This window comes from Excalfactoria chinensis, chromosome 10, assembly GCF_039878825.1.
Source record: "Excalfactoria chinensis isolate bCotChi1 chromosome 10, bCotChi1.hap2, whole genome shotgun sequence".
Lineage (NCBI taxonomy): Eukaryota > Metazoa > Chordata > Aves > Galliformes > Phasianidae > Excalfactoria > Excalfactoria chinensis.
In genome coordinates, this window is record NC_092834.1 from 14054303 (window position 1) to 14076276 (window position 21974).

General features: G+C 43.1%; 1 protein-coding gene across 3 annotated transcripts in view; it reads right to left on the minus strand.

The window, feature by feature from the left end:
• MTMR10 (myotubularin related protein 10) overlaps window positions 1-20053 on the minus strand; it is a 37055-nt gene extending 17002 nt beyond the window's left edge. The window contains exons 1-5 of one of the 3 annotated variants that reach the window (XM_072345256.1): window positions 19974-20053; window positions 16322-16382; window positions 5536-5672; window positions 3940-4012; window positions 1895-2037 (exon numbers count right to left, since the gene is read on the minus strand). In XM_072345256.1, the coding sequence (XP_072201357.1) occupies window positions 1895-2037; window positions 3940-4012; window positions 5536-5547 (228 nt within the window). In that variant the 5' untranslated portion in view covers window positions 5548-5672; window positions 16322-16382; window positions 19974-20053. Of the gene's footprint in view, window positions 1-1894; window positions 2038-3939; window positions 4013-5535; window positions 5673-16321; window positions 16383-17517; window positions 17726-19973 lie in introns of those variants that run through there. The other 2 variants (XM_072345254.1, XM_072345255.1) reach the window with 2 other exon arrangements.
• Window positions 20054-21974: the final 1921 nt, after the last annotated feature.

Here is a 21974-nt window from a genome sequence, read left to right on the forward strand (position 1 = left end):
ATGGACTGCTTGCCCTCAGGCAATTATATTTGAATGTTAACAGAATAATATCGTTATGAAAATATCAGATTATGATTAGAACTTGATTTCCCTTTAAGTAAAAGTGTGATTCTGTAATGCACCCAAACGTGAAAGCTGCAGTTACCAACTGCAGGAGCAGCCACACAACTGACAGTAACATTTGTACAGATTTTCTTCCGCTCCCCTTTGTGATCACAGCCTGATCCTTGTAAACGGGAACTGCTACGTATTTGGTCACCACCAGTACTATTCTTATAATCATACAAATTTAGATCCTTCTGGATCTCTAACACTATTCTTCCTATCAGTAATCACACTGGACTGTGCAACTATCAACGCATAAAACAAATGTCTTCATAAGAAGGTTTTGCTTTTTGCTCTTGCAAAGGGAAACACAGCACAAGAAACATTAATGAGATGCTGAGTTAGTGCTCTTTTTCCCTCCTCCAGGCTAATTACTCCTCTTACCTGTGACAACCAATCAGAAACAGTTGCTATAAAGACATTCCAGATAGACTGCTCCTGGGTGACTTCAGAGAAGCTGTAAAAGGGGAACTGACTGCTGAAAGACTGCCAGACATGAAAGGTTACAAACAGCAGGCAGGCATGGAGAACACTATCAGGGAAGAACAGCGTGATTCATAACTAGGTTTCTGGTAGTGGAGCTCTGTAAAAGTTGAGTGTGAAGGAGTGATGAATTGGGCATCATTCTGTTGATAAATGCAAACAGACTTATGTTCGGGCAGATGGTACTGAGGATTTACGGGGTTAAGCTCAAACTTTATCCCACTGAGAAGGGGAACTCAACCTCTCAGCAAATTGGGTCATTCCTTACAAAAAGACTGGTATGCCAGGCCTGGCCACAAAGCAGTGCCACAGAAGCAAGAAGAGCTGCAACTCCAACAGCTAACCCAGCATCCCACAGTGAGGAAGCTGGCAAGCCAGCATTATCTAGACTGCTCACCTCTGAGTAGGAGAGACTTACTGAGCCTTCACAGGTTGCAGGATGTTACTGAGACTTATGACAATTGTTAAAATGGGGGATGAAATAAAACTTCTGTAGTGTACAGAAAGGTAACTCCATGTCAAAAGGCATGCAACTCTTACCTAAGGGAGAACTAGCAAAGAACACATTTCTATGTAGATTAGACAAACTGGCTGTGTTAAACATACAGGAAGTACACATAAGATAGTTGTATGGTAACTGCTGAGTCATGGCCTGATTGAGCATCTTTTGTAAGGAACTGGTCAGCTTAAGTGAAGGCAATTCAGCTTTGTGAGCAGAAGCAGTGGAGCCTGGCTGCACCTCCCTTAGACCTCATGAAGGGCTGACTGCCCTGGGGAAGGGTCTCTGGTTGGAGATCCCTTGTGGAGTTCTCCCTGCAAGCTGATATTTACAGACATGGGTGGGCACTTTCCTTTGTAACACCATTCCACCGCCATGACAGCCGCTGTATCACCATTCCACCATGGTGACTTTCCTGCCTGTTACAACTGCAGACTCCACACGAGTAAATTGAAGCTTTTACTTTTGGAAAATGCGTCCAAGTATCAAACATTTCTCATACTGAAACGTGAACAACTGCAGCACAGTTGCAACAAGGACTTGTTCCTTCACTTAGTAATTTTAAGTGGTACAATATCAGACAAGAAATGCAGATTTCACTTATATGAAAAGGAACAGCAGATGTCATGTTACATCTCTTATCTAATTATTTTCACACTAAAATCCAGATACTCCCCTGCGATATGATAAGCCTAATTTTCAAATTCTCCCTCTGTGCACTTCTATTAAAACACAACACACGACACGTAACACATACATGCTGGGATATGGATACAGTTGGCAAGACTTCAAAAAATGACAAATTACCTTTTTTGCGCTTTCAGGACCTGCTTCATCAAAACGAAACCTGACAATACGGAAATCTTTGCAGTAAATGATTAATTCCGTTGGATTAAATTTAAGTTTCTGGTTGGGACCAAGGACTTTCTGCTTCCTCTTGGTATCATTCACTGTAAAGAAAAGACAAAGTCACTGCACTGTGTTTCTTAAGCACACCAGACAAGACTGGCTCACACAGATATAACAGTGTTGCTACCAGAACTGTATCTGAAACATGGAATTAATATATAGTACTTCAAAGAGCAATTTTTGTTCTCCACCAGTTAATCATACATGCTGCAAGGACCTTCTGATGTACAATAATTAGCAGAGATGCTTTTTCTCCCTTCCTTTCATTTAGATGTATAGAAATAAGTGTCTGAGTTCAGACATGGATTAACTGCTTATTTCTGACATAAAACTGAATAATGTAAGTGCAGCAATTTGGCAGGTTCTGTAGACATGCATAGACAAGTTGTCTCTTAAGACTGTACAGCTCACCTTCATAATGAGAAAATTAAGATTTTTTTAAAATAAGCATTACTACAGCCAAAGAGACTCTGTGTTAACTGGGAAAAGAGCAGCATGTAGCTGCTGAATGATTAATTGCCATGGCTGGCTGTCGCAGGTGTCTTCTGGATTAAGCTTGACTAATACCAGTAAAGAAAAAGCAGAATGGATATTAAAGACCTATGCAGCTTTATTATCATGGGAAAAGTATGGAGAGTTTATGGCTACACGAGGAGCTAACAACTACTAATACTACTGAACAACATTATCAATAGCTTATTCTTCTTACACTGCAGTTACTTAGGGCATATCAGGTGGACTAGCAGCTCTTTTCAAAGAAGTCTCTAGCATCTCTCATGCTCTGCTCGTTTTCAGCTGCATCTTGCAGTTCCTAACCACTGCATGAAAATCTCAACCAGGAACTGCAAAGCCAAGGGATATAACTGAAAAGAACAACTCCTACCTGGCTACTGTATGTGTGCGTATACACACACACAGATAAGTCAATCAAACAAGACACCCTCCACTATTCAAATAACCTTTTCCACAACTTCAGTGAAAGCGCTCTCAATTCTTGTAAATCAAAGCTTATGCTTCACTAAATTTAGGGTAGGTCTACACAGTAGAAGAGCAAAGACTCACTCCTTTAAGTATGTGGCAGGAAATACTACTATCTCCCTTAAAGAACTTCAAATTTTCCATGGAAAAGCCAAACAAAGGGGTACAAAACAACTTCTATCATTCTTCTAATGAAACTGACAAGTTCAGGCTATTTGAAATCCTACCCTGGGAAAACACAAAGAAAAGAGTAGGCTACAGTCTGTCAGCCCTCAGGTTTCAAAATAAAAGCTATCAGTAATCTCCTTCCATCTGGGAACAACACGTGCCATAGAAGAGAGGGCATAACTGTATAAATGTATATATAAATGTATAAATGTATGCCCTGACTGCATACGGTCAGAAAACCAAGCATTTAACAGCCTTGCTGTAACAGCAATACGACAATTTATTACTTGTGAAATTCTTCAGTTAAAAGATGAAAAATGCCCTTTCTAGCTTAGCCTATAGTATTCACTAAACCAAGAACTGCTTCTTCAAAATGAGCAGTTATTTCTTCCCATTAAGGTGACTATTTTACCATTTGTCCATTCTGAGCACTGCTGGCCACCAACCAGGCTAGAAGTATGACAAGACTGAAAATCCAAACAGTGCTGTTTTAGGATATCCAGCTAGGGGTGCATTGTGTAAATGATCTGCTTTCTGCAGCCCACTGTGTTTACAAAGAAGAAATTCAGACGCTTGAAAAACAGAAGAAGTCACTATCAAAATTTGTACTGCTGTAACAGGTGCGTATCACAGAACAACTGCTGATTTGTTGTTGTGCTAATGCTTGATACCAATATCCGTGGGTCTTTAGTTGGGTATTGAAGTGACAACGATTGTGCATAACCTTACCAGCAGTTGGCAGCCATGAACTGAATAAGTATGACGACAGGCTTTCAGTTTAACTATTTTTGACATACCTGTGACAATCTGCTCAATGCACGTCAGAGGAACATCATGTTCACCAAGAAGAAGGTTCTTGTAATGGAATTTCTGAAACACATGAACTCATAGACATCAGTTCAGTCCTGCAGTTCTCAACCAGACACACAACTTAGAAGAAACAATAAAAAGAAAACAATCAGGCCTACACCTTCCTCACAGGTAGCACCCCTGGCTATTCACAAGCAACTGGAAGAACTGCAACTAGCTCTTGTGTTGGTGGATGCATGCCAAACAGTTTGCAAGTGCCAGTGGTGTATGCAAAAAGCCTCACCATTTGTATTTTTAGCCTCAAATTTCGCTAGCAAAAATTCAATGTAATCTGAAGCATAAGTTCATATACAATATATAAAAAATAAACAATTTCTGCAGTTAGCTATTACTATTAACTCTATTATTGTAATCATTAGGAAAAAAATATCAACTCAGCTTTCACAAGGACAAGCACAAACCTTTATTCTCCTATTATCAACTAGAATTCTAAGAGTTTAAATATGAAGAACTGCTCCTCAATGCCAGTACAAATTCCCCGGTACAGACGAGTGTTCTGAGTCCACCTTACTGGCAGTACACTGCAGGTGGCCACTTACTCCTTTCACATAAAACAAAAGCAGTGAGAATCTCAGCCCTACCCTGAATCACCACAGCAGGAAAATACAATTGAACAGTCACAACCTAAGTGCAATTCACTTCAATATGCACTTTAAAAAGCAGCCATTAAATGGACATACTGCTTTTAGAGGAACAAGTAACATCATCCACTTTTGCTCCTTAGAACAAAGGCACAATCAGTTAAATGCCAATAAGATTTGATGATTGCTGCATGACCAAAAAAAAAATGTTTTGGTCTTGAAGATTTAACTTCTTGAAGCAGCTTTTGGCAAACACAGTGATCCTGACAAAGTGTCTGTGTACTTTTGGAGCCTTATACCTGCACAGTTAATGCAGCAGTTCTTCGAAGATTGCAAAATGAATACAAGACCACTGCACTGACAATAGCACACAGCTCACACTTTGGATTTCCAAACAGCACTGTGTGCTGTTCAAAGAGAACTGATTAAGATTTTGAATTTCACAGTTCTGCTCTGACAAAGGCTTGGTTTCCTTCTTTTCGCTGTTGCCTCGGCTAAGATGAAAACTCGTTTCACAGTCACTTTGTCCTCCTTTCAGTAATCCCAATAACATTTGGACACATTAAAGGTTTCGCTGATCCGACACTTGTGTAAGAAAAGGAACATTTTCAATTCTTCTCCTCAAGGAGGAACATCTCTTTATATAATTCCTGCTTTACCTTCTGTAAAACCACTTCCCCATAAAGCCTGAATAAACAGAAGTAAACAAAACAGGCTGTACTTCCACCCCAAACTCGCTCTGCTCTTATATTCCTGATTAAAGAAAGGAACAGCTATGCATTCAGAACAGGGTAGTTTAACTGCATTGTTCAGCTTGCTTTATGTTAGAAGGCACCATAACTATATCAATGACAAGACAGGTGGTTTTTTTCCCCTGCTAATAAAATCAATTTTGTCTATCACATTTGTTGTCACGATGTAGCGACATGAGTAGTAACAAACCTGCAGTGGCATTGGGTCATCCGTAATAAAGGAAATCTTGAAGTTAGTGCAAACCAGTTTGCCCCACAGGTCATACTGACTCGTATCCGTTGCGATGCATTTTCTCACAAAATTGACTTCATTTACCACAATTTCACCTAAAAAAGAAAAAGGGGAGGGAAAAATGTAGTCTGTAAATCTTGATTTTAAGTTTCTAATGCAACCATCTAATGAAGGAGATTAATCACCCCATTCTGCAAAACTGAAGATACAAGAATCAACAGAAAACCTTCAACTTACCCAGGGCAACCTTTGAAATAAAGTCAAAAGTAAATGAGAATGACTTTTTTCACTGAAAAAAAAGTAACTTCCTGCACACAGTGCTACTTTTTAGTTCTACCTCAGAGGCTTCTGGAAACTAAATGTTGATTTCATTCCTCAGGAAGAAAACTTGGTTGTTTATTTCACTGCTATATTGAGCTATCACTTCTGTCACCAACCACTTCCTTCTGCTGCTGTCTACTGTAAGTAGTGTAGTAAAGGAAACACGCTCAAGGAAAGGGTACTTTGACATTAGCTGCAGAGGTCTTTTTTTGTTTGGTTATTTGTGTTAAACAAAGGGTAAGGACTAGAGACCACTGAAGACTATCTTGCTAGGCAAATCTAGACCCAGTTATCCAAGGTGCCATCTCAGAATGCCCTGTGCTTTGAAAGGACACAGCCAGTTCTTTGGACAACTATACAGATGGCAGTAAGGAATTACCTGTGTGCTCTGTGAATATAGATACAGCTCTGAATAAACCTGCCATCTCCACTGACAGAGAAGGGGTTACGGCATCCATGTAACCATCAATTCAAACATCTCTCCTCAGCATTTCCAGTACTTGCGCACCTGACTTTGGAAGCGCACCCTTCTCCAGTCTTGAATTCCAGTCTCTGCACATACCTCTCCTCTGCCATCTAACCACATGGCTGTAACTCCCTCTCTCGCCCCCAGTATGATTAGGCATCAGCATGAAGGTCACTGAGAGCAGCAGCAAATGGAGTTCTCCCTTTTACTTCAGCTGTCACACACACAAGTTTCTTGCACTGTAGTCCTGAGCTGGCAGAATTACCATCAGTATTCTGGAGGGCTGTCACGTCCTTCCAGCTAGAAGGGGGGACAAGTCTCACAGAACTAAAGCCATTACGCAGGGGTACAGCCTTCATGACAGAAATAGGAAGAGATGGGAAGATGCTCAAAGGACAGGCTGATGTGCTGGACCTTCGAAATGTTCTCTCAAATGTGGTTAAATATGCCTCCAAAAGTCAGGAAAGAGTCCACAGCAATTGAAAACAATGTATTACAATGAAGTACATAAAAATGAAGCGGCCTGTTTCTAAGCACTGAAATTACAATATTATAATACTTCTAGCAGTCTGGCCTGAAGCCTCTTAACATCCTGTGTTTTCTCCTAACGAGCCATTTGCTTAAGTAACTGCAAAAGCACAAACTGTGTATTTAAGCAATTCCTTCTCACTGTTGGTGTTAATGTTCAACTACTCAGTGCTGAGTTCTCTGCCTGCCAGGCTTCTTCCCTGCTCAAGTCAGTTCTTCCAAACCTAAATATTTACCCTTCTTCCCCCTCTCTCAAATACACCAGTACACCACCGCATTGCTAATTAAAAGATATGGAGAGCAAAAAAAAGCCACCCAAAAGCAACACCACAACAAGAGAATGCCCAAGGCAGGTATTTTCCACATAACATTCTCCTATCTGTTATCCAGTGGATATTTTCTTATTAGCTCTTGCTCAAAGCAGAAATTACTATTAACAAGCTATTTTAGAGCTTCGTGCCTTCACAAATCTCTTCAATTTGGATCAACTACAGTTTCAAATATGCCCGACACATCATTTTCTTCAGCAAAGCTGGTCCTTTTCACTTCCTTCCTCTGTTCCTTGTAATTGCGTAGCTATACAACAACATGGTAATTTCAATCCTGTTTTAGCACAGCTTCATTCATTCTCATTTCTTCCAACACAAATACACTCTGGATTTTTTGGCCTCACTTGGACCTTCTGTTTTGCACTCAGGTTTACGTGCCTAGAGCAGAACTGCCCCTTTGGAACACGAGTATTATAAGACACGGTGCACACATACTGATTTCAGCTGAAGGATTGAAACATATTTACAACCAAGCATGAGAAAGTTTGCCACACAAACACAAAGTAGATGCAGTTTCCAGAAGCCTCAGCAAGTCTTTTTAAATAGCAGGTTTGGAATTTTACGTTGACCCAACGCTCATCCCTCATTTGGGTGTCTGCAATGAGCAATGTAATGAGGTGCAAGCCTTCCAAGCACAACACAGCTTTAAGAAAGTCGCTAAACATAAGTAGTAATGTGTTGGTCTTGCACAATGAAACCTCCTTGTACTTGTAGCTCAGTAGGTGATTTTCCTATGTGTGGACAACAGAGCTATTCAGAGATATTACGCTGCACATTTTTACAATGTAGCTGTTGCTTTTTTCCAGTAAACAGTCACAAGCTGTTCCAGACACGGAACAGCAGTCAATGCTCCATGTGACTGCAGCAGTCAAAGAACCATCTCGGGAGACAAGAGCAGTTTGTTTAAACTCTGACAGGAAACCAGAAGGAAAATTACAGGCTGCCACCCTTGAGTCTAAAGCCTAATAACAATTAATAGAGTATTTTTATACCGAATGCACAAATCACAAAAATAACAGGAGAGACTGAAAGATTGATCCAACAAACACCTTTCCTGGAAAATACAGCTTTGACTTCAGAAAAATTCTGCCAAGCTTCCCAAAAGCAATCCTAATGCGACCTTCCCATGTTTCAGATGCAAAGTGAATTCATGGTATACACTGCACCTAATCAACCATAATACACAACTCACTACAACCCAATGAAAACTCAGGAGCAAGCATGCAGGGGGCAGGAGACAGCAGAGGTAAGAGTGGCACAGCTCACTGCTCACCAGCACCTCATGGCTGCAGCGTAACAGCACCCTTTGCTCACCCAGCCCTGGGCCTAACTTTGTTCTAGTATTCCTTGGCAGACAATCGGCCGACAGCAATTACACCCAACTGAGGAGGCAGAAAAGCAGCTTGTGTGAAAGACTGAGTCTAAAAAGATCACAAGAGTAAAAAAGTTATTTCAAGCTGTCATTTACCAATTGAGGACAAGCATTAGTAAGTTCACTTGTATTTACTAAGATGCAAGTCTAAAACCATTCCAAAATGACTAGCAAATAATTAACTTCAGTTTGAGTAAACACTTTCTAAAAGAAAAGTTTCATTAATAAGCAACTGAAATCTGAAGCATTTTCCTCCATTCACCCAGCTTTTCTCTCGCAGTTGGAATACAAACCCAGGATGGGTTTATTAGTATGCTGTCAGCATTTGGACATCACTGCTCCTAATCCAGTCCTGCAAGGAATCGCCTGTTCCGTGTGCTCAACCACATACAAACTTAACTATTTGTAAGCTCATGAAATAATCATTTCCTCTAATTCTCCCAAGCTCTTACAGTGAATTTAGGGATTAAGGCACCATGAAGACAAAAAAAGCTTCACAACAAATAGTAACCACTTTTTCCTCTCTACTGTTTCCCAGTATTTTCACAATTACTTAACAAATAATTTACATCACTCAAGTTTCTGTATACCTGCAGAATGCAAAGGGAAAACAAAAGTATGAGCATCGTTCCAAAAGGACAGCTCAGTTCTGTGACTATTGGGGAGCAGAACATACCCAAATTGTTTTCCATCTGCAGAACATACCCAAATTGTTTTCCATCTGCATCAATATCAAATAGGAGGACCTCACATCTCTGTCAAAGAACCCATGCTCACCACTTACTGGAGAGTGGTGTGTTTTAAAAGCACAACACCAAAAAATCTTGCTTTACCAGTCTGATGTAGAAAAACTGTTATTAAAATACCATAAATTAATACTATACAGTTTTTCTTGTATGCTAACAAAAAGTAGGGCATGAAAGGCTTCTTTAAATTTCAGAAATAGCGAGGAAAAATACAGCATCCCAGGGCAGTATTGAGGGACACAGCTAGTGGGGAAATGGTGCTGGCAGTTGGATGGTTGGTCTGGATGGTCTTGGAGGTCTCTTCCAGCCCTGGTGATTCCATGATTCTTCTGCTGTTCAAGACTGCAGGAGTAAAAAGGGCATCTGCATACTAGCAGCTGGTAGTACAGAACCTTACAAAAGAAATGGACCGTAAGAGGGATCTGTATGCACACCCCATTGGACCAGCAGTGCAGGACATGGGAACGTAAGGCAGCCACCCAGCAGGAGCTCAAGTGACCAGAAGGGAACATCCACCCATTATCAGGAACGTTCCTATTAGTGACCAGACCCAGAGCAAACTGCAGAGCTCAAAAATCCAATCACACAACTGCTTTAATCCAGTAGAAACCTACAATACAGTTCACAGTCACTCCCAGCTCAACCCCTGTGCTGGCACTGCCCTTTGTGAAAGACTTGTTGGCTGCATCACAGAACTGATCCAGCTGAAAACTCATAACTATGTATTTTTCTTCAATCCCAATTTCAACTGAAATAGCTCTGATCTGGTTTGTGCTACAGCAGCACTAACAAGTGTCAGTACAAAGCTGTTCACAGGAACACACCTGTGACTGTGCAGATTAAATTGTAAACTGCTTCTTGGCATCAGCATGGATTTTTAGACTGAACTAAAACAATCCTGACTGAACTAAAGCAATCCTACCAACAAAAACAAAAGGTTTAGCACTGAGTTGGTCCCAGCTCCATAACTCAGTAGGGAAGCAGGCGAGGAAGGAAAGGGTTTTGTGTTTTGCATATTTTTAGTCTGGCTACATAAACTACAGATTCCCAAACCCTGACTTTGTTTACATACCACTATAATCCGTAACAATTTGAGATGATTGCAGCTCTCAGCCTGTTACTTTATCACAATGTCATCAATACAAGAGGCTGCTCTGAACTTGTAGAATACTGACGGGACTAGCATGAATTACTCAAGGCTGGCTTAAGAATAAGCAAGTCAATAGAGAAATGTACACTTCTTGGGAATCAGTCTGCTGACAACTTCTCTTACTGGAAATAAATATAAGTGCTGCAAGTTGTTTGGTCAGCTGACAACCCCAAACCTTCAGTAAGGTTTTATTCCCCTTGTGGCCCTTATGCCATGAGGCACTACCGGGCTTTTCTGTAGAATGTGCAAGGAGGAACATTAAAATATTCTATTTTAAAACACATCCAATTTCCTTCTTTCACTACAGCTAAGCTGTTGCAAATACAAAATAGACCTTGTATACAAGTACCAACAATAAAAACATACTACTAGTCCGAAACCTTAATAAATACACGCTACGTATTCACAACAAAGAAAGAACAGATTCCACTCAGTAAAATCCACTCATAAGACAGTACTGGGAATTCAGATTCTACTTGCAAACTGCTTCGGTAGCACTCGTATGATGCCATGCCTTTAGAAATAAAATAAGCTCAAACAAAACCAAAACAGCAGTTAGCTGAACCCAAAGCACGGGTTTACTGAGTCAAGCAAACAAACCTAAGAACTATAACTGCAGAGTGCATTTAAAATGCACTTACTGTAAGTGATACCTCAATCACTCTAAATATAAGTAAAATGCTGGGTTTGTTTTTAAACTTGTCTCGATGTGAAAGACAACTTTCCTGAAAGCTGCTGGCTCTGCTTTCAAATCTAGAGCTTAAATCATTAAGTAATTTATTTAAATTAGAAACTCACATTGGGAAAATGACCCCAACTCCACAACATCTTCATCAGCTGCACAAGCAACAGAGCCTGGGCTAAAAAGCCACAGTGCTGGAAATGAGCATCAGCAGTTGAGTATGCTTTGGAAATGATCAGCACTGCAGTTCACACAAGTTCAGTTCAGCTCTCAGCACTGATCGGCCCTCGCTATTCACCACCCACAAGTGCATAGATGTAACAGATCAAGCAATACGTGTCTGAATGTCAACAGTCCGTCCACAAACACACGTGGCAAAAGGCACACTCAGTAACAGCACTTGCAAGTTACTTGACAGTGACTTATACCAGGCAATGAAACAATCCCTGTTTTAACACCTCCAGGAGGAAACTGAGAGATTACTTCTAACACACAGGAAAAGCAGATGTGACACATCTCTGGGGTACACACTGAGCTCAGTGATTTGGACCCTACTTCTTGCCCTACTGTCACAGTGCTGGCAGATGTACTCACACAGCAGCACCATCACTGCTCCTCTACAGCTCTGGGATGCCACAAACCAAATGAGAACGGCAAGAAAGGCACAGCAGCTCAAAGCAGTCAGGAAGGAATGAATGTACCTGGTGGACCACATGCCATGGTGCCTCACCAGAAAGTACCTTCCCCTCCTATCACAAGGTGTGTTGCAGTTGTTCTGGAACATGATTGAGCATTCTAAGGACTTGCAAAGCAGAGAAAAAGTAGAAAAAGAGCTGGGAGCTAAATCAAAAGATAATCTTACACTTCTAAAAGTTCAAAGCTTTCCACAATAGTCTTAAAAGATCCTGCAGTCAAACCTCTACACTCAGCTGCCTATCAGAGGACATATACAAAGCCAATAAAAGGCAAACCAAAACAAAAGAGAAGGTGAAGCCAATCAAATTGGTATTACTAAATAAAAAATAAATATATACTGGTGAAAATCTTGAACACAACAAGCAATTACACCTCAACCAGAACACAGCACAACAGGAAAATGTTCAGAGGAAATCACATGTAAGACAAGGAGGTGATCCAAGATATCTAGCATGGCTTCACCAAGGGCAGATTACGCATGCCTGACCAATCCAGTGGCCTTCTGTAATGGAGAGGTGGCACTGATGGACTACAGGAGGGCAACTACAGTCATCTACCTTGACTTGTGCAAGGCCTCTGATATGACCCTGCACCATATCCCCATCTCTAAATTGGAGTGATTTGAACAGTGGACTGATGGACAAGGAGTTGGTTGGAAGGTCACAGCCAGAGTGCTGTGGTCAGTGGATCTATGTCCAGGTGTCTTGAGACTGGTGTTCTTCAACACCTTTATCAATGACACAGACTGTGGGATCAAGTGTACCCACAGCGAGTTCAACGATGACACCATAAAAGAAAAAGGAAAATCCTGCCAGAAGAATTAAATATGAAAACACAGCCTCCAGAACTCCTCACTTTGAGCTCCCCATCATGCTACCCTGAAATGAAATCACTGTGCCACACACTGCAGTAAGCAGAGAAGGCAGAAGAAGCAGACTGACACTGACTTCTGCATCTAACCATGAATCATGGCATAAGAGACTACAAGTAACTGCTCTGCAACAGCACTTCAATGCCAGTAACACCTTTACGCATATGATCAATACGCATATTATGAGACACATATTTATGATCAATATGATATTCTAACTCAGTTCATTTCTGTTACCCTATAAACTGTTAAAAACAATGACAGCTATTTCTAGTTGGCTTGTAAAGCCTTACAGACAGCAAATATTACCTTAACCTACTAACAGCTCTGCACACAGAGCACTACTTCAAAATAATTACTACAAGTGGGTATTAAGATTCCGGAGGAACAATCCTTTCCTTGCTCTTAATCGGATGTTCCAGAAGTTGGGTGATCTCCTGCAGAGCAGCTTGTGAGGACCTTTATGCCTGATCACGCCTGCAGCACAGGGCAGCGCTGCTCACAATACAGATACTGGACTGGTTCTTCAGCTATCCACACACTGCACCATGCACTGTTTTTCATTAAGATCACAAAAATATATACTGCAATATATTCCAGCAAAGCTGCACAGTTTTGTTTGAATGCTTTGCTTGATGTCTCAAAAATGCCAGAAAGTACACTACAATTTATTACCAGAACAAAACACACCCTCAAGCTTTAGTTTAGTATCAGTAAGATAGCTGTATCACACTCTGAACTCTCCCCAGAGCACTCAAGTAATTACATATTACCTAGGCGAGTCACTTTAATGAGCTTGTAGCAGGCTACTTGCCACTCCTCTATTTTCCCTCTTGGACACCTAAGAAACCAAGCTATGCAAACAAAGCAGAAAATAAGTGAAACTTTATGCAGGCCAACTCTTTAAATCAAGCAAAAATGTCTTGATCAGAGAACAAGACTAGGAGAACAGAAATAAGAAAGAATACATTTCTTTAACTCCAGCCTAAAATGTTAGAATGTGTTTTGAAATGAAACTGCACCAGATTCTATAAAAATCACTTGCTTTTCACTACAGTTGTATCAGTGTTGCCACCAACTACCAATGTTTTTACTTGCTTAAAAATGTCCTGTTGCTTTTCTTAAAGGCACACTTTCCTCCATGACAATCTTTTGCACCAAAAGCTGAAGCTGTCTATCTGTTCCTCCATGAACCAAAGGGAAATCTGAAAACAAATTATGCAGGTTCAAAGTTGATGCCAATATAAATCCCACGATATATTTTTGTTATTGGTTTTCTTTCTAAAATAAAAGCCTCTTCATTTTGTAACTTGACTCATCTTCCATGTCTGGAACTCCCTTTCTTAACCTCCGCTGCATAAAAGTGCAGGTTAGACATTTGGCTATCTAGCTAGCTATAGTTCTTTTGAATTTTAGTGAACTGCTACATCAAAATCATTATATTTTCATAATCTGACACTTAATGCAGCTACACGCAGTGTTTGAGGATTGCTACAGGGATTAATTAACGGCTTGCACTGATATTTATTTTCAGAGTAACTCGTTAAAAAGCCAGCCAATTAACGGAGTATAACCAACATTCAACCACTCAGGTCTGACTGTGGCTAAGAGCAAAAGCAGCTTCACACAACTGTTAAAGATGGGATATTAAGAATCCCATACTCAAACTGTATTGGCAGGCGAGTACGAGTCAGCTTTAATGTAATTAAATGCATTGGAATATGGCCAGTAACTTAAGACAAACCCAAAGGCAGTCTACCCAACAGTACAACGCGTACTTGTTTGTAACTTTCCTTCTGCACCATTTGATGACAAAAACAAAAAAATGCACTCAGGCTTCTGCTTAACCTTAAACAGGAAGAGTTTCATTTAGCTCATTGAAATAAGTCACTTCTAAGCTCCACCACACCCTTGTGCAGACTAATGCTCACTAAAAGATTTAGTCAGAACTGTATCTGTATGGAGCCATGAATTTTATTATGGAATAATTCAAAATAGCATCTCAGAATGATATAGAGATAGAAGTTTTGATTTCATGGTCTGAAGCCCACTCTTCCAGTCACTTTCTGTTCTACTGAAGGCAACTTAACTACAGGTGTCCCAAAAGAAACCAAATGCTGACTCCACAGATAGCACATCCAAGGGAAATGAGAAATGAACAAACGTGAGGCAAACATAAGCCAGCTGAGAAAAACAAACCCCTCAGCATCAGCAGAAGTGTACTTTAGAGTTTCACAAGGGAAGGATTAGCCACACAGCAAAAAAGTTACTGCACGCGAGTTGTTTTCTACAGTTGCTCATGCAAGCGCCCACAGCAAAGGCAAGAGGTGTTACAGTTTGAGCATTCTGAGAAAAGCAGTTTCTTACTGCCTTGCATTTACTGTGTAACTTCTCAGAGAACACCACACAGTCACTTCCTCGTGAGTCAAAGACCTTGGATGAATAACAACTAACCAGTAAGATGCCAAGTATTAAGCAGAAGTTTAGCAAGCATAGAAACGTAACAATGTCAAATGCCAAGCAGTCTTAGCTATGTATCTTAAGGCACTTCTGTGCCCCAGCCAAAATGAATTATGTTTCTTCATTACAGAGTTTGAGTGAGCTGATTTTCACTCCCTCACTTGAATGTCTCCTACCAGACTTTGGCCTCTTCAGGAGCCTCACCAGACCACGTAGCAATTAGCACAGCTTCATTAACATCAGTTCAAAACAAAGCAGTAAGGGAAACAATTTTCAAGAGCAACTTCTTTATTCTACTGACTACCTTGGAAGTTACCACGCTTTATCAGCTTAGACAACTTGAGAGCAATAACTTCAACATCAGTGTGTTTAAATTGACGTTTGGTGACATGCAATCTAAACACTAAGAAAAAACAAACAACACTTTACGCAGTTCTGTTTTGAACTTAAACACTACACTTCGAAACAGCAAGATTTTGAGCTGGCCAAGCATGTGTTGCTTTGATCAAAAGTAATCACAAGAACAAGTGACTGCTCCTTCGGTATGATCAGTAATAAAAACATTGCCTTTCTGATTCACATGGTGATTCACCAAATCCAAAATCACGTAACAGTTGTGTATTAAGAATAAGTGAACGAAGATGATATCAGAAGTCTTCTACAAGTCAATCACTCTTATTTAGAGGAAGCTCTACATTTACTTTCCTTTAAAGCAGGGGAAGAGCACAAAACACTATAGCACGTTCAGCATTCCCATGAAAGTCTGACTACCTGAAAAAAGTGATTACTGCAAGACTCTTCCAGAAAGAGTCACAAAACTCACAGCAGTCCCATCTGTCTGACTCGCACTAAAACAAAGACATTATTCTACAGCCAGGCAACATTGCGTACATGTTTCTCTAGCGTTTCAGCTTTAGGTAAACAGGTTAGACAGCTCCCTACCAACTACAACGACAGCAGACTTCCCTGCTTAGAAGTTTTATTCCCTTGAGGTGCATGCTACAATTAAAATACACTGAAAAATAGGGAAAACCATTTACATATTGCCAAACCTATTAAAAGAAACAGAAGCTTTCAATATGTCTCTATTGAGATACCTGTCGAATTCCTGGTTTATGCCTACCTGGCAAAAGTACTGGTTCCAGTTTTTTAATCCTGGGTTCTGAAGTTATGTGGTCTTCAGCCTGAGGGAAGGAAAGAAAAAAGGGAGTTAACTTCATGAAGAATCACAGTTTTGCAGCAAGATACAAGATTATTTGGGCAAAGGAGAAAATTCTTTTCACAGAGAGCTTGTTTTTAAAAGAGAGGCTCTAATCATAACAGCTTTCTGTAATGCTACCAACAGGCTGCAGCCATTCAGCTCCATACTAGAAGCATGCTATAAAACTTAAGTGCTAACTTCTAACTAACTGTGTGACTCAGCACAAAGTCAGAAGGTGAATAAAAACCACAGAAGCTTGAGTGCTACAGCAAGCTCCATACAGACACAGGCATTCAGGTTTGCACAAAGTTCTCTGCTGGTTTTTGATGTGTGCAACTGTCCCAGCTTAGGAGGAATTCCCTAAAACCAAGCCTAGAACATATCTGCCTGCATTTTAATTCCAACCTTCCACAATAAAAACCCTTCTGTAAGAAGATGGGAACCTGTAGCACATTAACAGTGCTCGCTCACCTTCCCTACATTGAAAGTGGCACCAATACCTTCCAGGACCAACAGTCCCAGAGCTACACCACCATAAAGGTATGTCACCTTTACCAAGTCCTTCTGAAAAAGCAAAGCAAAATCCACCTGCCAAACATGCTGCGACAGCCGGGCGCTCCGCAGGTACACATAAAGAAATGACTGTCAAGTGTGAAAGCGCTCTCTTGGTTCACACAAGAAATTCTGGCAGTTTTACTGCGATTTACTTATTTGTGCTGCCGGCAAACATTACAAGTAAAACGACAGCCACAGCAAAAGGAACTGCTCTCACTACGGGTGGGTTCCTGCGGCCGACGCTGCTCCCACCCAGCACAAAGGCACGCCACTCGTGCAGGGAGGCAGCTGTCCCGGGCACCTCGAGCACTGCTATAGACTCCCCAGGAGAGGCTCGCACGGGTGGGTTTAACGGGCACCAGGCCGCGTTCCCAACCAAACCGAGACTCATCTCCACACACCGCCACGCATTTCTGTTCCTCCGCGCAGGGATCCCCGGGGGCCGCTCGGGGCCCGCAGGTGCCGCTCCCCACGGCCAGGCTCAGGCCGGGAGGAAGGGCAGCGCCGGCGGCGGCCTCGGGTCAGGGCAGGGCCGAGAGGAAACGGGGCTCAGAGGCTGTTACCTGAGGCAGCGGCAGGAGGTACGACTTGAAGGTGGGTTTGGGAGGCTTGAGAGAAAACATCGTCGCTGCTGCCGGGGATCCCGGAGGGCGGGCGGGGAGGGCCCGGCGGGTAGGGCCGCGCCGCGCCGCGGAGGCCCGGTCCCGCGGGGGCAGGGTGCCGACAGCCGCCGGCGGAGGCCCGGCGCCCCGCAGCCACCCGGGGCGGCGCGCTCCGTCACGCGGCGGCGGCCTCGGCGGGCGGCGGCGTAGGCGGCCCCCGCGCGCCCCCCTTCCCCAAGGGAGGAGTCAGCGGCCTGGGCAGGCCGGGCTCGGGGCCGGCCTCAGCCCTCATGGAGCCCCCCGCGGCTCCTCCGCCTCCCCGCGGCGCCGCCTCCCCGCGCAGGGCCCGGCGGCTCCCTACGGCCGGCGGCGGGCGGGAGGCGGCGGCCCCGGAGGGCGGCGAGTCGAGGCGGGCCGTGCCGGGGCGGCCATCTTGGGCAGAGGGGGCGGAGAGCGGCCTTCCTACGGCGGCGCGCAGGGGACAGGCGGCCGCCAGCGGGAGGGGCCGCTACCCCGCCCGTCCCGAAGCGCCCCGGCGGGCTCGGCTCGCTGTCCGCTGCACCGGGCAGCACCACCGGGCCCCGCTGGTGGGAGCTGACGGCAGTCCTTAGAAAAGAACTCTGTTAATCATCATAGAACGGCTTGGTTTGGAGAGAGACCTTATCGATCATCGAGTTATAGGGTACAGTAAAGCACACCGACTCATTTTCTTTGTGCAATCATAATTGTCACCAAATAATTGGCGTCTTCTAAGCAGCAGAGCGTGCCAGCAGCATTCACGTTGTGTTCTCGGGGCTGTACAGCCCTTCGCTCACAGGTGCTATGCTCCCTCACTGCTCTTGTGTTCTGCAACAAAGTTGTGCATATTGCAATGCCGGGGGCTGACTGCCACGGGCTAGAGAAGGGACAACGTTTGTGTTCAAGGTCAGGGTCCCGTATGCTACAACACAACATATGGGGCAGAAATAGCAGCGAGTGATACTTTTACCCACTTCCTGCAATAGAACGCTGTTATTTCTGTCCAGACACAAAGTGGCTGTAGGTTACAAAATGCTCCTGATTTCCTCCCTCACCCAGCAGCATGTGCTTCCAGATGAGTGAAGGGGAATTTGCTTGTGCAGCTTCCCATGGGCACAGCCTGCCCTCTGGGCAAGCACTGAGAGCTCGCATCTGTCCCTGCCCATCATAAGAGGAAACAGCCAGGAAAGCAAAGGTTTGGAGGCACGGTATTAAAACATAGACCAAAGCAGAAGATTTTGATGCTTAGAGGCTGTGAAACCTCCCTGCACAAGGCCTGCAGAAGGAGGCTTTTATTGTAGCCTGGGGTTGTCTCAGATGATTAGCTTTAAAATCTAACTCCAGCATGAATAAACTGCTGCTACCAAGCTCATCTTACTGCCACCTTCCACACAAAGTATATCGCATTGCAGCTATGGAATGTTGAGCACATCTTGGTGCTACCCTGGCTTGCTGCCACAGGCACCTTTTGCTCATCACATTAAACATGTGAATAGCTGAGGAAAGCAGGTGCAGAACTTCAACCATGAATTCCCTTCAATTAGGTGCACCTGCTGGTGCTGCCCTGCAGCCAATGCACTGGAATGAAGGAGCTGGGGACCTGAGGGCTGGCTACGAGCTAGGCATAGCTCACAGCTGGGCTCATGGGACGGGGACTGAGCAGGAGGCCAGGATTTGCAAAATAACCATCAGTACAGTATGTGGGCGCTGTAGCCTCACCTTATTAAAAATGGTTTTGGTCTATATACTGTTATTTCTTTCTTAACAGCCCACATTTGAGACATCAGTAAAGGCCTGCCGCTGTGTAATAGTATTTTAACATCACCACAACATAAAGACAGTAAAGAATTAGAAAATTCCAAGGAGTAGAGACATTTTTAGGCACAAGAGGACATATGCAGCACCCAGCGTCCACCACAAGATCAAGGTCTTCCCTTACTGCAGTTAATGGGAAACACATCACATGGTGTTACATGTTCAAAGAACAGGCTTCAGGGCACCATCCAGATGCCATGACTAAAATGCAAGGCCCCACCAATGGGGAGAGGTTTGCTTGAACAGTGAGAAGGGAAATGAACCACAGACACGTGCCTAGGTTGAAGGAAGAAACAGGTGCATACATGTAAAGCTGTGCAGCAGCCCAGGGCAGAACACCAGCAAGGACCTCCATAACCACAAACCATGCTTCCACTTTCAGAAAGAGAAGATTAGCACAAACCTATCCAGTACTTTTTCAGAACAAGTGCAGCTCCTTACCCAATCATCCCACCTGCACAGCACTAGTGGGCAATTCCCTTCATTTTATCCTCTACTTTTACACATGTATAGTTGGAATAATACAAGTGTATAGTTGTAATTACAGACTAAATAGCCAAAGAATATCTAAGAAGAAGACTCACCAGTGCTGAGGCTTTCAGTTGAGATGAATGCACACCAATGTCAAGGCTCTCCACAAAGGAGCAGTCTCCAGAAAGAGATGCTACCTTAGTGGTGATCAGCTCTTAAATGGGATCTAGGAGAGGTCGAGTCAAGCTCCATCCCTTTCAGGAGCACAGCTGAATTACTTTCACCTGTGCTCCCACAGCTGACTCGTCGCTTGTCTCAGATGGTTAATCAGAGGTTCAGGCTGTGATCAACAGTTTCCCTTACAACATGTAAGGTTTATATTTTATGCTGAAAAAATCACTGTCCAAGTGGCACTGTTCAGCCTGTGTGGTATAGGGCTCAGCTCCGTTCCATTTTAGATGCACTGTGCTACAGAATCTGGTAGTGGTTCAATGATGAGTGCCTGACAGTGCTGTGAGTGAAAGCCACAGCTCCCCTCCTGCTGGTGACTGATACCCTTTCACAAGCTAAGTCCCTTGGATGTTTGATAAGTGAGAAAAGCTGCAGGGACTTGCCCTCGTCTTTAATCTTGCAAGTTGTTTTTTTAAACATTCAGAACATTGTTGAAAGAAAATTAAAATTGGAAAAGGGGGAGAAGAAGGCAAGGGGTGAGGAGGGGAGAAACAGTCCAAATCAGCTAGGCTTAGAATTACATATACCACATTTGCCAGTGTAATTAAAACTGTCAATTATTATTATCAAATTAGAATTACAAGAGCGTTCCTGCACCTGCACGGAGCCTTCCGAGGAGTGGCTGTAAGTGCAGTCTTACTCTTGAGGGAATGAGCATTTCAAAGAAGGACTGATGTGCAAACAGCAGCGCTGTTTTGAAAATGGACAAAATCAGTAAAGCTCTCTATAAACATAAGATCACAAGATCTGTGAGGGTTATTATTGGAACTGGTCAAAAGATGTCACAGGAAGAGTTTTATGCTATTGGGAGGATGCATGGGAACTGTTGAATCATGGCCTGAACTTCTGAATGATTACCTGCGGCAAGCACTGAGTCAGCCCTGGGAGCACAGATGAAGGCAATTCAGCTGCGTGGTCAGAAATGGTGGAGCCTGGCTGCACCTCTCCTAGACTCCATTGAGGGGCTGACTGCCACTGAAGAAGGATCTCTCTCTGGAGATTGGTCCTCATGGAGTTTCCTGTCTGCCTACAACACCATTAAGTACTTTCATATATTACTAATTATCTATTCCAACCTGATAATCCTACAGCTTCATTTCTCTGTATTCTATGTAATATCTATACATGCATTGATCATACAGAGGAGAACATTGATTCTACAGAAGTGAGTATTTTGGAGAAGCAAGTTAATTCTGTCTCAGCTTGCAGTGGGATGCAAGCAGACAGGGCAATTAGGAGGAGCTAAGGCTGGCAAGCACAGCAGACAGGCAAGGCAAGTAGGGCAGGGCTGATGAGACAGGCAGAAGAAACAGGGAAGTCTCCTGGATCCCCTGACTAGCACCTTTTGGCAGTGCGCTCAACTGTCTGCCCACCTCCAAACATTTTGTCTTGCTTCACTTGCACATTTTTTTTCAAACAGTTCTGCTAGACCAGAGGTTTCAGAAAATCCTTTCATCTTATCAAAGCAGTCCTGAAAGAAAGCTGGGAAGCTGTCTATAGAACAGTCGGCAGGTACAGAAAGGATACAACTACCCGTTTTTATTCTAACAAAATTTTAAAATGCCATTTTTGACCCGGTGCAGTTATTTTCATTGCTTAAACATTAAGTTAACTCCCGTGAGCTAGATTCACCAGGACCCTTTTCCACTTTTCCACTGTCATGGCCACCCCAGACCAGTTAGGCCAGCTTTCCTGTGTATCAGACTCCACATGCTGAGTGGCAGTTTCCTGAGGCTTCATATACAGAGCAAATTGCTTGTTAGAGTGAGATAGAATGAGATATTTATCTGCTTACCTATGGCTGTGGTGCACAACTTGCTGCACTGACTGCACATCAGTTTAGGTTTCTTCCTGAAAGTTCTGGTAAAACCTCACAAATCAGC